The sequence below is a fragment of the Rhinopithecus bieti genome, unplaced genomic scaffold (genome assembly GCF_001698545.2).
Source record: "Rhinopithecus bieti isolate Rb0 unplaced genomic scaffold, ASM169854v2 scaffold_20892, whole genome shotgun sequence".
Lineage (NCBI taxonomy): Eukaryota > Metazoa > Chordata > Mammalia > Primates > Cercopithecidae > Rhinopithecus > Rhinopithecus bieti.
Genome location: NW_016810602.1, coordinates 2762576 through 2778626, shown reverse-complemented (window position 1 = coordinate 2778626; position 16051 = coordinate 2762576). Strand labels below are relative to the sequence as shown.

The window sequence follows — 16051 nt, the reverse complement described above, 5'->3', positions numbered from 1 at the left end:
TATATATATATATATATTTATTTATTTATCTTAATTTCTGAATATTTGGAGATTTTATCTGTTATATCTTTGCTGCTGACTAGAATTTCGATGTGGTCAGAGAACATACTCTGAATGATTTCAGTCTTTCAAAATTGCTGCAGCTTGATTTATGGTGCAGCATGGTCAGTTTCAATAAATGTTCTGTACGCTTGTGAAAGCAATGTTGGTGTAGTGCTTACCGGATCAATGCTAATCAGATCAAGTTTGTTAATTGTGTTGTTGACATCGCCCTCCAAAAAAATTGAGCCAATTTGTACATTTACTAACAATATAAGAATATCTAGTTTCTCATACTTTGACCATCGCTGGATATTGCCTTTACATTTATTTTGCCTGTATAATATAGTAAAAGCTATCCTTTTGCTGCATATATTTAAATTTCTTAAATTACTAATGCAATTGTTTTTCGTAGATTTAATGGCAGTTTTATTTGTTTCCTCTGGACTTGTCTATCCATGTGTTTGACTATCTTTTTTTTGATGTGTACATTTGTCCTTAATGGATGCATTTCACTTGATCCAGTCTCTCAAGGTACTCTAGACTAGGAGCTCAATTTGGTTCAGTTAAATTCGTTTGACAGGCGTTAAGCTACAGTGAAGTGCTCCATAAGTACTTCAGGGGGATGCATCGATGAGGGATATCCCTCAGTGTGGGGCAGCATGCCTGGGTGAGTGTAAGGAATGACCCAAGTCATACCTTAGGAAGCAAAAGTGCAGCCCCCATAGCAGATGCTGTTATTCAAGGATTTGTCCAGTATTCATTTCACCAGGAGTAAACTATGACTGTCATAGGATGCTTTTTAGGTCTTATTTTGGCCCAATGCTGGTAACTTATGCTTTTATAAACATTAAGTCTTACTTTGCCTTCCTTAGATTGAGAAGCTTGCCCAGACTCTTCCTTGCAGTTACAATCAGCCTTCCCTGGATGATGTGAGTGTGGTTGATTCTTCTCCTACCTCAAGTCCTCCAGCTAAGAAATGCTCCAAAGTACAAGCAAGATGGCAGGTGTCTGCAAAAAAGGCCCTTCTTTTGTGGGCTCAGGAACAATGCGCCACGTAAGTAGTTTGCTATGATCCTAAGAGACACACAGGGCAACTGTATCAACCAATACCACCTCACCACCCAAACACCTCCCTCACTTAAAATGAAAATTCTCACTATCCCCCTTCCTCTCAGTGCTTCTTCCATATGTGGAAGCCTGAGAGCTCAGCCACATTTGGTTTCAAAGGCTGGAAGGTAGTATCACCTGGGTAAACTAACTCATTCCCACCTGCTGTGTTTAGGGGGCATATTATTACATGGAAATAAAGTGGTATTTAAGTGCCAGGCACGATGGCTCACTCCTATAATCCCAGCACTTTGGGAGGCTGAGGCCGGCAGATCATTTGAGGTCAGGAGTTCGAGATCAGCCTGGCTAACATGGTGAAATCCCGTCTCTATGAAAAATTAGCCTGGTATGGTGGCACGTGCCTGTAATCCCAGCTACTTGGGAGGCTGAGGCAGGAGAATTGCTTGAACCTGGGAGGTAGAGGTTGTGGTGAGCCGAAATCACGCCATTTCACTGCAGCCTGGGCAACAAGAGCGAAACTCTGTCTCTCACACACACACACACACACACACACACAAAACTTATCTCTTGAAGATGTATGTGAGTGTATTAAGAGACCTCAGAGTTTAGGAACATAGCTCAATTAGGAAGCACAGAGACCAGACAGTATACGTTTTGAGACAGAGTCTCACTTTGTCACCCAGGCTGGACTGCAGTGGTGCGATGATGGCTCACTACAGCCTTGACCTCCCAGGCTCAATTGATCCTTCCGCTTAAGCCTCTTGAGTAGCTGGGACTGCAGGTACACACCACCATGTCTGGCTAATTTTTGTATGTTTTGTAGAGATGGGGTTTTGCCATGTTGCCCTGGCTGGTTTCAAACTCCTGAGCACAAGCAATTCACCTGCCTCCATCTCTGAAAGTGCTGGGATTACAGGTGTGAGCTACCACACCAGGCTGGAGTATGCATTTTTAAAAAGTGGGGATAATGAAGGAAAATTAGTGCTCATATCTTGTTTTTCTTTTAAAGAAAGAAAAGTGTTTTCTGCTCTTGGGAGACAATTTACTTTTCCATTTTAACCAATGTCTGAGCTGGAGCTTAGGAAAAATAAGGACTGTAGATGCAGGAGATCTCTCTACTAGAACTGTAGAGTTCACAGGGCATTTCTTGTCACATCATAGCATTGTTAGGTAAATAGGGTCATAAATATGTTGCTAAGCCCTTCAAATGCAGGACTTCAGAGTAAGTCCTTCCTGTTGAAAGGCCAAGATAGAGCTGAATTTCTGCCTTCAGCCTTACTTTTCTTTTTTTTGATAGGGAGTTTCGCTCTTGTCGCCCAGGCTGGAGTGCAGTGGCAGGATCTCAGCTCACTGCAACCTCCACCTCCTGAGTTTAAGCAATTCTCCTGCCTCAGCCTCCTGAGTAGCTGGCATTACAGGTGTGCACCACCATGCCCAGCTGATTTTGTATTTTTAGTAGAGATGAGGTTTCATCAGGTTGGCCCAGGCTGCTTTCAAACTCCTGACCTCAGGTGATCTGCCCACCTCGGCCTCCCAAAGTGCTGGGATTACAGGGGTGAACCACTGTTCCCGGCCCAGCCTTACTTTTCTTTAGTTGTCATTCATTCTCTATATTTTATGACAGCCATAAACATACATAACCTTATATAGAGGTTTAAAGTATATTAAATGAACTGTTTCTTGAATCTCCTAGAGATAATTGTACTCCAGTTTTCTTTTTTTTTTTGTTTTTGAGACGGAGTCTCGCTCTGTCACCCAGGCTGGAGTGTAGTGGCCGGATCCTGGCTCACTGCAAGCTCCGCCTGCCAGGTTCACGCCATTCTCCTGCCTCAGCCTCCCGAGTAGCTGGGACTACAGGTGCCCGCCACCTCACCCGGCTAGTTTTTTGTATTTTTTAGTAGAGACGGGGTTTCACCATGTTAGCCAGGATGGTCTCGATCTCCTGACCTTGTGATCCACCCGTCTCGGCCTCCCAAAGTGCTGGGATTACAGGCTTGAGCCACCGCGCCTGGCCTGTACTCCAGTTTTCTAAATTTTAAAAATCCCAAACAGCATTTGTGAAAAGCATTATTGTGTCTACTCAGATTTATTTCATTTATGCATAAATAACCTTAAAGTCCTTTCAAAGCCCCAAATATTTTACCACAGTTTATCTTTTCTTCACGTCTCCCCATCTTTCTTAGTTTTCAGCTATAGAGCTTATGCTAAGCTTATTAAAATGTAGCACCTCTTCTTAAGTAATTCATCATGGGTTTATCCTAGTTTTGGCCATCATTAGTGGTATTATATAACTTTTGTTTCAATATCCTGTGTTTTATTATTTCAATATTTGTGTTTTATTTCAATAAGACTCTTTTGTAAGTAATATGTTGTATTTTCTCATTTGTGAAACAGATGAATCAGGCCCCATTCTCCACATCTAAATGAGTGTAGGTTCTGCCAACCAGGAGCCTAATTCCACCCTCTCTAAGATCTGGCAGCAGCATCTTTATGGTATTGGCTTTGGCTCATCAGTGCAGAGCTGACCTACACAGTATTGGGTACAGTGCCTGCCAGTCAGTGCAGTGCTGGTTCAGTACTCAAGGTGTTGAGGTCTGGCCCTGCCCTCAGCTGCAGCCGCCATCCCTTTAGTTATTATTAGGTTGGTGCAAAAGTGATTGCGGTTTTTGCCGTTACTTTTAATTACTTAAAAGTAATTGCATTACTTTTGCCATAGCATTACAATTTGCCATTACTTTTAATGGTAAAAACTGCAATTACTTTTGCACCCACCTAATAGTTTAGCTTAGTCTTGCACGTTCTAAAGTCAGAGTACCTGGATTTGAAGTGCTGGTGCCCTGTACTTTCTAACTGGTGACTTTGAACACCTAATCTCTTTGTGTTCCAATTTCTTCAGTCATAAAATGTGAACAACAGTAATATATCATAGGTTGTTATATGCATGATAAGAATTAATTTTTTTAAAGCATTTAGAACAGTTTCTGGGTAGATACCACAGACATATTTGTTAGACAACACAAAAATCACTGACTGCTATGTAGTTTATTACAGTCATAGTTTTAAACTTTTTTCCCCTAAGTAAACAGGAAAACCCAGGTCATCTGGAGCAGACCTGTTTCCTGAGTAGCTTTTATCATTTGATTCATACCTTAAAATAGTCTATTGAATTTCTTCCTGCTTTTTATGGGATATGAAAGGACACGATAGTTGTTCTAGAATATATCCCAAATGTTGCAGGCAACTATACCCTTTTGCAAAACTTTCACTGATCCCTTATGAAGCACGGAGTAGTGATGGAGTGATTTTTTAAAAAATATGTGTCTTAAGTCCTGATTATATGTCAGGCATTGTTTGGGGAATGAGTCTACAGTGGTGAACAAGAAAGGCAAAGCCCTTGCTCTCAAAGGCTTGCATCCTGATGGGGAAAGCAGGAATCATCATGAAGAAATATGATAATTACAGTTGGCAAGATTATGAAGGACTTTTGATATGGTCAAGAAGGTTGAGGGCAGGGAGAGTGTCTCCTTTAGTGCAGGTGGTAAGACAGGGCTTTGCTGCAGAGAGACTTTGAACTGACTCCACAAGTGGAGGCTTTATGAAGATGTATGAGAAGGAGCATCCAAGGACAGTGACTAGGAGGGTGGCTTTGAGAAACAGGAAGGAGGCTGGTGACTGTAACTCTGTAAGAGAGGGGAGTTACAAAGATGAGAAAAGCAGGCAGGGGCCAAATCACATAGGGTCTGTAGACCAGGGTGAGAGATGTTATTCTAAATACAATGGCTAGCTAATGATGTTGGTTGATTGATTGATTGATAGATAGATAGATAGATATTTATTGTGATAAAATATGCATAACCTAAAATCCACCACTTTGACCATTTTTAAGTGTGCAGTTCAGTGGCACTAACTACATTCATATTGTTGTCTAGCCATCACCACTCTCTGTCACCAGAACTTTTTTCATTTTGTGAAACTGTACCTGTTAAACTAGAACTCCCCATCACCTGCAACCTCTGGCCTCTGGCAACCACCATTCTACTTCCCTATGAATTTGACTACTCTACATACCTCATATAAGTGGAATCATATGGTATTTGTCCTTTTGTGACTGGCTTATTTCACTTAGCATGGTTTTTAAGGTTCCTTCATGTTGTAGCATGTGTCAGAACTTCCCTCCTTTTTTTTTTTTTGAGACAATCTCATTCTGTCACCCAGGCTGGAGTGCAGTGATGCAATTGTAGCTCACTGCAGCTTCAATCTCTCAGTGTCAAGTGATCCTCCCACCTCAGCCTCCCAAAGTGCTGGGATTGCAGGTGTGAGCCAACGCCCCCAGCCAGAATTTCCCTTCTTTTTAAGGATGAATAATATTCATTGCATGTATATACCACATTTTGTTTATCCATTCATCCGTCATGATGGGTTTTAAGCAGAGGAGTGACAAGGTCTATCTGTCTAGTGAGTTACAGGCCATTAATTGCACACAGTGTATCATTTAATTTGTCCCACCTTAAAGAAAGTGATTTCCTCTAGTTAGGGACCTTCCCTGTATGTAGAAGTTTAAAGGCAGGCTTAAGCCAACAGATTTGGTAATGAAAGGCATCAATCTTGGGTGAATATCATTATCTCCTGGAGGGCTTTTTTAAAGGCACAGATTTCAGGCCCACCTTCAGAGTTTGATTCAGTAGGTATGGGATTTGGCCTGAGAATTTGCATTTCTAACACCTGCACCCCAGGTGATACTGTTGCTGCTGGCTCAGGAACCAAATTTTGAGAATCAGTGTTCTGTAGTATTTTGAGTTTCATCAAGCTTGGCATTTTCCTTTAATTTGATCACAAGATTAAAAATTTTATCTAGCATGATGTATCTAATTTACTTGATTTGACAAATTTTAATTACTATTGAAGATAGTGGAGGGGTGTGTTACATTATTTTAATGGTATTTATCATGTTTTGTCCTTTTATGATAGCTATGAGTCTGTCAATGTGACAGATTTTAAGTCAAGTTGGAGAAATGGGATGGCTTTTTTGGCCATCATTCATGCCTTGCGACCAGACCTAATTGACATGAAGAGTGTGAAGCAGAGATCCAACAAAGACAATCTGAGAGAGGCCTTCAGAATTGCAGAACGAGAATTAAAAATCCCCAGATTGCTGGAACCAGAAGGTAAAGAAGCTTCTTTGTTTTTAAAACAATCTTTAAGGGTTAGCATGAAGTTGATTTCAAAATAGTATCTATACATGAATAAACATAATAGCATTCTATTGTAGTCCTGGAGGGCTTAACTTAAACTGTTGATTGAATTTTATATGATTAAACAATTCCTACCAATTTGTTAACTTCAGTAATTACAGGGGAAGCCACAGCTGAAAGCAAACAATGCTGTTATTGGGAATAATTTGAGCCTCTGTCTTGATTTTCTTCTATTATGTTCTGTGTTTTTTTCTTCTTGATTCTATTATTCTATTCTAAATCTCTTTTGTAAGATGTTTCTCTGAGTCTTGAATTAAAGTTAGTTATATGTCTCTCCTCACTCCCTCTGAGTTAAAGCTGAAACCTTTGTGAGAATAGAAACTGCTGCTTTCCCATCTGTCCTTACATGGTTGGCCATTGATTCTGCTCAATTGTGTTGGATTGTTAATGACAACATCCTGCGTACTGGTTAGTTTTACAGAGATCATCATCAAATTATAATTTAACTTTATAAAATTAAGATTAAAAAATTTTACTTCTTTCTCAAAAGCACTTTACTTTGGATTGTAATGTTTCATAATATAACCAAAGCTATTAAAAAATTAAGGTCATAATAGAGGTATACAGGATTAGTGAAAATTATGATGAATGCGTAGGTCAAGCACGTATGAATTCTAGTCTCAGCTCTATTACTGCGGTGTGTATACAAATGTTTAGTGACTGACTCTCCCAAATAATGGGAAATATACACACATTTACACTATGATAGATTTGACTGATATTAAGGAATGTATATTATTTTATAAATGATTATAACATTTATGAAATGCTTTCTTATAGATTTCATATAGCCCCAAAATGCTTTTGTTGATTTTTGCCAAACTCTGTATCCATCTGTAATCGACTTAGGGTTGTATTTGCTGAAGAAATGTAGTTCTGACATGAATGTTAGTTTAGAATTTCCTTTATGTTAATAAGTGGAATAAGAGGTATATCAGAACTTCATTTGTTCTTCAATGACATGAATGACTTCTTTGCTGAATTGAATACTAGAAGAATATTTTCTCAACTTTTTATGCTATTCACAACGCAACTAACAGCTTTAGACAGAACATATTTTTAAGATTTACCTGCATCATTAACATTTTATTCATCTCTTTTTTAGCAGTTAACAGAACAACAGTCAAGCCCTTATTTGCAGACTTCTGTGTTATAAATGCTACCGTTATGACTGATTTCAAGTTACCAATGTGCAATCACTAAACGCAGAATTAGAAAAAGATGTTCAGTACCACACCATGATATGTTGTTTCCGTCACATAGATACAATAGACAGCCTCAGGAGCATATAGATAATAGTAAAATATAATACAATAATTGGCAAGTGATAAGTTTTGAGTATTTATTACCTATGCTTTTAATATAATTTGTGCATTTATATGATTTAATTTTTATTGATGATTTTTTCACAACCAGCTTACAAAAACTTCTGAACATTTAGCAATCAACTCTCTTAAGCTGATGTGAGTCAGCTAGTTCCAGCACACTCACTGCCCAGGTGACTGTGGATTGGTCACTTAATCTTTTTCGTTTTAAGCGGCTCTATTAAGAGATAATTCACATACCATATAATGTATCCATTTAAGTATACAAATTAGTGGTTTCTAGTATACAGCCTGCCCTCCGTGTCTATGGGTTCCATATCCATGGAGTCAGCCAACAATGGATTGAAACTATTTGGGGAAAAAGAAAAGCATTTGTCCTGATCATGTACAGACTTTTTTCTTGTCATTATTCCCTAAACAATACATGTCACACAATTGTATAACAACTAATTACGTAGCATTTACATTGTATTGGATATTTAAAGCAATCTAGAGATGAGTCCTGGAAGCAGTTCCCGTGGATATCAAGGAGAACTGTATTCACAAAATTGTTCAGTCATCGTCACCATTCATTTTAGAACATGTTTGTCATCCCCAAAGGAACTCCTGTGACCATTAGCAATTACTCTCCATTTGCCCCAACCCCCCTCATGCCCCAGTACTTTCTAATTACATTTCACATATATGGAATTATACAATACACGGTCTTTGTGACTGGCTTCTTTAACTTAGCAAAATATCTCCAAGGTTATCTATGTTGTGGCATGTATCAATACTTCATTCCTTTTTTTTTTTTTTTTTTGGAATGAGTCTTGCTCTGTTGCCCAGCAATCTTGGCTCACTGCAACCTCCACCTCCTGGGTTACAGCGATTCTTGTGCTTTAGCGTCCCGAGTAGCTGGGACTACAGGTGTGCGCCACCATGCCTGGCTAATTTTTTGTATATATATATTTTTTTGAGACAGGGTCTCACTCAGTCTCCCAAGCTGGAGTGCAGCGGTGTGATCTTGGCTCACCACAGCCTCCATCTCCTTGGTTCAAGTGATTCTTGTGCCTCAGCCTCTTGAGTAGCTGGGACTACAGGTGTGCACCACCATGCCTGGCTAATTTTTTTGTATTTTTTTTTTTTTGAGACAGGGTCTCACTCAGTCTCCCAAGCTGGCGTGCAGTGGTATGGTCTTGCCTCATCACAGCCTCCATCTCCTTGGTTCAAGTGATTCTCTTACCTCAGCCTTCTGAGTAGCTGGGTCTACTGGTGTGTGCCACTGTGCCTGGCGAATTTTTGTGTTTTTAGTAGAGATGGGGTTTTACTATGTTGTCCAGGCTGGTCTTGAACTCCTGGCTTCAAGCATTGGCCCACCTCAGCCTCCCGAAGTGCCAGGATTACAGACATGAACCACCACACCTGGCCTTTTTTTTGTATTTTTAAATAAACTTTCAGCGGGGTGCTATGTCTCATGCCTGTAATCCCAGCACCTTGGGAGGCCGAGGTGGGCAGATCACGAGGTAAGGAGTTCAAGACCTAGCCTGGCCAGCATGGTGAAACCTCGTCTCTACTAAAAATACAAAATTAGCTGGGCATGGTGGTGTGCCTGTAATCCCAGTTACTGCCTCACCTGGCTGAGCTAATGCTGATCAGAGCTCTCATGGTGAAGTTCCTCTTTTCTCCCGCTTCTTTCCATACTGTGCTCTTTGGAGGGAAATCACTGCATAGCCCACACTTGGGAGAGTTACGCTCACTCTCCTTGATGGCAGATTATCTATGTAAATTATTTGAAGTTCTTCTGCTCAGAAATTTGTCTATTCTCCCCCGTTTACTTACTTATTCAGTCATTTATTTATATCAATACGGGCTTCTTGTACTACTTTGTTTATTTTAAGGGTCAAATTTTTAAAAAGTCCTCTTTACACTCAAAGTTTTGGCCAGTAGGAGCTCTTTCAGTTGGCTCCTGTGCTCCTTTGATTTGTCCCCATCAGTATGGGGTTTGCTTGTTTGTTTTTGAGCATTTTCTTACTTTCTGGCCTGACAAGACACTGCAGGCTCATCTTGTGTATTTCCTGCCCCAGTCTTAGGATCAGTCATTTCTCCAAGGAGGCCTGGCTCTTTTTATTGGAGAATGGTATTAGAAACCAAGATCTGGGTGCTACCTGTGCTCTTTGCTACTGGTATTTAGCCTCTTTGGACTTCAGGTTTTGGTAAGAGTTGAATTTAGGAGATATTTGTAAGCTCACAGCCTAATGAGAACTTAGAACTTGTATGTGAGCTTATAGCCATATTCATTCATTCATTCATTCATTCATTCATTCATTCATTTATTTATTTATTTATTTATTTATTTATTTATTTAGAGATGGAGTGTCTTGGCTCTGTCTCCGAGGCTGGAGTGCAACCTTCGCCTCCTGGGTTCAAGCAATTCTCCTGCCTCAGCCTCCTGAGTAGCTGGGATTATAGGCATGTGCCACCATGCCTGACTAATTTTCGCATTTTTAGTAGAGAGGGGGTTTTGCACTGTTGGCCAGGATGGTCTAGTACTCCTGACCTCAGGTGATTTGCCGCCTCGGCCTCACCAAGTGCTAGGATTACAGGCTTAAGCCACCATGCTCAGTCTGCCTACAGCTGTGTTTCTATGGTTTGGACATTGGTCTGCCTTCATGTTGGTTGTTACTAATTCTTGTTAACTTTCTACCTGTATCTTTTTCCCCCCTTCCTTTTTTACCTTCTTTTCTCCCTTTCCTTGTCTTTTGTCTTTTCTTTTTGGCTTTTCATGTCTTTTGTTTTCCTTTATTTTTCCTCATGCTTTTGTTCTGTTTCTGATGACTGTTTTAAATACTTTTCTTATATTGTGATTCTCCAAATCTTTATTATTAGTATAAAATATTTTCTCCATTTTGTATGTATGAATAACCAGGCAACTAATGAAATAGACACTGTAGTAAAAACAAATTTCCTCTGCATAATTGCCCATAATTCATTATAAATGGCTTAAATAATAGCTCAAAAATATGAAATGCATCATGATTATTTATCCAAACCAAATACTGTAGTCATATTTGAATAAGGGAACTATTTTGACATATTATTGTTAACACATTTAATCTTCACACGTGGCTTCCTATATAATGAGAAGTTTTTGTAAAGCGATATCTAAATAAGCCAGTATCATTATTTTATGTATCTCTTGATGTTTGTATCTTTTCAGTTAAAGATGGAATAACTTAATTCTTAAAATTCTTCCTATATTGAGACCCTACCCTCAGCTTTTTATTGCTAACTTTTATATGCTTACTGCCTTGAATTACATTGTTTGCAAATGGATTGATTTATTTTCTACTTCAGGTGACTTAGAGCACTCATCGAACCTAGTAAATATGTTCACTAAAGCATGCATGGTGTGTTGTGTTTGTTTGTTGTTTTTCTCCTAACCTTAAACTCCTTGAGGGGCAGATAATGTTTTAAGGCATCTAGCATCTACTAGTTGAATGAATAGAGGGTTGAAACATAAGATCTCCAAAGGCAGGGACCGTACCTTACATATCCTTGTAGCCCCTGCCTGTGACCCACATTTATTGGCTCCCTGTAAATATTTGTTGCTTTAAGTTTAACTTAATTAATAAATAAACTGAAGTTTAAAAAAAAAAAATCTTCATTGCTTGTTTAGGTCAAGGAACACCTCCAAATTAGGTGTTCATTTTGTCTGTGACAAATTGCATCCCCCTTTTTGTGATTTTATGATCTCCTTCACTTATTAGATGCCTGGAGAAGTTCTGTACTTTATAGAATTTATATGCCTGGCACAGTGTCTTATGCTAGCTACTTGTGAGGCTGAGGTCGGAAGACTGCTTGAGGCCAGGAGTTTGAGACCAGCCTGGACAACATAGAGAGACCCTGTCTAAAATAAAATAAAAAATAAGATAAATAGGAGTTTGTAGTCTTTAAAATTTTGTTTAATTCAGCATTTTACAAACTTATTTCACCATGGACTCTTAATGCAACACAAAGCCTGGCCCGTAGAAGGCTCTCAGTAGATTTACTTGTTCTATGAATGAATGAACAAACTCTGTGAATGTCTTAGATAAGCTTTCCATACAATATATGCTTTTGGAGATGCTTTACTGCACACATGCCAAGACCAAGGTGTCAGGAATGCATTCTAATTGCTGTATGTTCCTGCATTCCCGGAGGAATTTCTGCACCATGTGTCTAGAAAGAGGAATGCTTTATTTTCTCCTCTTCATTCTCTCTGACTACTTATGCCCTCAGACATACCCCCATAGTGACACTTTATTATTAGAAAACTGAGACTGTGCACATACTAGTGCCAGGATTTAACCCCCCAGCTATCTCTGTGTATAGATCTAAACTCTTAGCCACTGCACAGTCTTGCAGCAAGGCTGAGTAAACAGAGATTGGATGGCTGGGTGACTACTTTGGTGCATTTCCAGAGTCTGTGAACCAAATGGCAGAGGCTATGGCATAGCCCATTCTTGAATATTCATTATAGCAAATGTATAACAGCTAATTGATAGTGTGGTATATCTTGCAGATGTGGACGTTGTTGATCCTGATGAAAAGTCCATCATGACCTATGTGGCACAGTTTCTGCAGTATTCCAAAGATGCACCTGGGACTGGAGAGGAGGCTCGGGTATGCTTTCATATGCAGAAGTCAAGCTCATTTTAGTTGTATCCTGCTAATGGTTTAATTTTTAAAATCAAGATATAATTTGCATACAGAACTTAAATGTACGGTTTAATGAGCATACACCCCTGTAAATCATACTTCAATCATGATGTAAAACATATCTGGTACCCAGAATATTCCATTGGGCATCTTTTCTGTCTCTGCTTCCTACCCCAGGCAACCAGCATTCTAATTTCTGTTACTGTAGGTTAGTGTTGAATGTTTTTTTTTTTTTAGGTTCAAAGGGATAATTTATTAAACTTTACTGAATTATCTGAAACAACTTTTCAATAGGCACTATATAAGACAAATGAAGTTAAACTTTTAAAAATCTAAAGATATAAAATTTTTGTTTATTATAATATTCGATTTTTTAAATTATTTATTTATTTATTTTTTGAGACAGAGTCTCGCTCTGTCGCCCAGGCTGGAGTGCAGTGGCACGATCTTGGCTTACAGTAGCATCTGTCTTCCCTTTCAAGTGATTATCATACCTCAGCCTCCCAAGTAGCTGGAATTACAGGCACGTGCCACCATACGCAGCTGATTTTTGTATATTTGGTAGAGACGGGTTTCACCATGTTGACCAGGCTGGTCTTGAACTCCTAACTTCAAGTGATCCACCCATCTTGGCATCCCAGAGTGCTGGGATTATAGGAGTGAGCCACTGTGCCTGGCCTATCAAATTTTTATGTATTATAATATTTATTACCTTTATTGAGATATAATTTATATACCATAAAATTCATCTATTTAATATGTTTGTTTCGATGGTTGTTGGTGTATTTACATGATTGGGCAACCTTCACCATCATCTAATTTTAGCACATTTCCAGTTTGTCTATTCTTTAGCTTCATATAAATGAAATTGTGTGATTCATATAAATGGAAGTGTTGTATTCTATTGTTAATCCCTATTTGTTGATATACTCCTGAATTACTATTTTTTGTTTGTTTGTTTGTGTGTTTGTTTGTTTAGACAGAGTCTCACTCTGTTATCCAGGCTGGAGTGCAGTGGCATGATTTTGGCTCACTACAACCTCTGCCTGCCAGGCTCAAATGATTCTCGTGCCTCAGACTCCCGATAGCTGGGATTACAGGCGTGGACCATCCTGCCTGGCTAATTTTTGTATTTTTAGTAGAGACAGGGTTTCACCATGTTGGCCAGGCTGGTCTGAAACTCTTGGCCTCAAGTGATCTGCCTGCCTTGGCCTCCCAAAGTGCTTGGGATTGGAGGTGTGAGCCACTGTGCCCAGCCTTGCATAACTATTAGATTGCCATTTGATTATTCAGTTTTTCTCCTTTACTTTCAGTGAGTACACAAAATAGTGTGGGTGGAAACTTCATAAAAATTGCTGAGCTGAAAAGAAACTCTTACTCTGCTTCTAAGATGATAAATGAGTGCTGTGAATTTAGTAAACTGTTTGAGAATATTACTTAAAAAAGTGTTTTAAACCACATGTTTGCATGCATTTTCAGACATGTTTACATGCATTTTATTTGACAAATTGGGCCTATGTTTTTCCAGCTGTTAAGTTTGAGGCAATAAGCCAGATTGTTGCTGACTCTGGAAGAGAGTCTCAAGCTGAGATGCAGGCTTATAATTCAGTTCACTTATTTCTGGCCTGCTGAGGAGCTATTCTTTTCTAATTAATTTTCATATTAAAAAAATAAAATGCAAGATTCAACTGTCCATGAAATTGAGTGCAAAAGTATTAGAAAACTTTTGCTTAATAGGAAAAAACAAAGTAAATGAAGGTTAAAGAAGGGTGGAAATAAGATATAACTTCTTTGTCCTATAGCAGTAAAATTGGCTTCCAAATGTAAGCAAGTTTACCACCTAAGCAAGAATCTACGGAAAAAGTAATTATTGTTCATATCTTGACGATAGCATAGCTAAAACCTTTGGTACTGTTATTTTAGGCTCTCGAAAGTGTTTGAGTTATTTTTGATGTCAGTGTTTCTGCAGGGTGTGAACATCTCTTGAATTACCCCATATTTCGATTTATTGGAAGGCAGTCTTCTGAAATGCCTGCTATAAAGAAATGATTTAGAATAATGTTCTCCAAGCCAAAATGGGGGAGGGGGTGCATTGCTTGCCCATTTCTTTAGCACATTGTCATGTTCAGATGCTAGTTACAATCTGGTTTAAAATTTAAGGTGTTATGTGAACAAGTGATATTACTCTTTGGCATAATGAATCATTGGTGTGTAATGATGGCATTATTTCACTGCTGTTTCAAGTTGTTAATTTTTTTGTTAAAAAAACCAAGTCTGTTTAAAATATAGTTTAATTGTGTGTGTGTAAAATACAGGGAAAGGTGAAAGATGCTCTGGTCTGGTTAACTCTGCAAAAGGAAAAACTACAGAAGTTGCTAAAGGATCCAGAAAATGATACCTACTTTAAAAAGTATAATGTAAGTATGATTTTAAACAGCTGTTTGTAATTTACTTTTTAAGGGATGAGCAGTAAGTATGTTTTAGAAAACTCTTTCAGGGTTAAGTATTTTAAATATTAAATTCACTGAAGGTTTTAAGGCTGAATTCTAGCACTGTACTTGAGAAACTAAGGTGCATGTGATTCACTGGGGTAGTCCTGTTAAAATGCACATTCTGGTTTAGTAATTCTGGGGCAGGGCCTGAGTGTTTGCATTTCTAACAAGGTCTCAGATGATGTTGATTCTCCTCGTTTTTGGAGTACTTTGAGCAGCATGGTTCTGGAGCAGGGGTTGGCCCATTTTGTAAATAAAATGTTGGAACAGAGCTACACCCGTTTAAGCATTGCCAGTCACTACTTTCACACTATAACCCCAGAGTTGAGTAGTCGTGATAGAGACCATATGGCTCTTAAAGCCTGAGATATTTACTGTCTTGCCCCTTACAGTAAAAGTTTTCCAGTCCCTAGTTTAAAGCAGAACATGCTTTTATTTTATTTTATTTTATTTTATTTTATTTTTTGAGACAGAGTTTCGCTCTTGTTGCCCAGGCTGGAATGCAGTGGCGTAATCTCGGCTCACCACAACCTCTGCCTCCCGGGTTCAAGCAATTCTCCTGCTTCAGTCTCCCAAGTAGCTGGGGTTACAGGCATGCACCACCACACCCAACTAATTTTGTATTTTTAGTAGAGACAGGGTTTCTCCATGTTGGTCAGGCTTGTCTCGAACTCCTGACCTCAGGTGATCCACCTGCCTTGGTGTCCCAAAGTGCTGGGATTATAGGCGTGAGCCACAGCACCCAGCCCCAGAACATGCTTTTTAGAATGAATACAGAGCCTCAACTGAGAGTCCTTTGAGAAATAATGACAGCTGTGATTATTACCACATATTGAACATTTCCTTTTTTTTTTTTTGGAGGCAGAATCTTGCGCTGTGGCCCAGGCTCGAGTACAGTGGTGCAATCTTGGCTCACTACAATCTCTGCCTCCTGGGTTCAAGCGATTCTCATGCTTCAGTCTCCTGAGTAGCTGGGATTACAGGCACCTGCCACCAGGCCCAGCTAATTTTTGTATTTTTAGTAGAGACGGATTTTCATTTTTTTATTTTTATTTTTATTTTTTTGAGACTGAGTCTCGCTCTGTCGCCCAGGCTGGAGTGCAGTGGCTGGATCTCAGCTCACTGCAAGCTCCGCCTCCCAGATTTACGCCATTCTCCTGCCTCAGCCTCCCGAGTAACTGGGACTACAGGC

At 39.2% G+C, this 16051-nt stretch overlaps 1 protein-coding gene across 1 annotated transcript in view; it reads left to right on the top strand.

Moving 5' to 3' along the window:
• The window catches only part of SYNE2 (spectrin repeat containing nuclear envelope protein 2), a 374975-nt gene that overhangs the window by 88540 nt on the left and 270384 nt on the right, over positions 1-16051 (top strand). Inside the window, 4 exon segments of the mRNA XM_017892401.1 lie at positions 915-1096; positions 6079-6275; positions 12231-12331; positions 14683-14784. Coding sequence (XP_017747890.1) covers positions 915-1096; positions 6079-6275; positions 12231-12331; positions 14683-14784 — 582 coding nt within the window.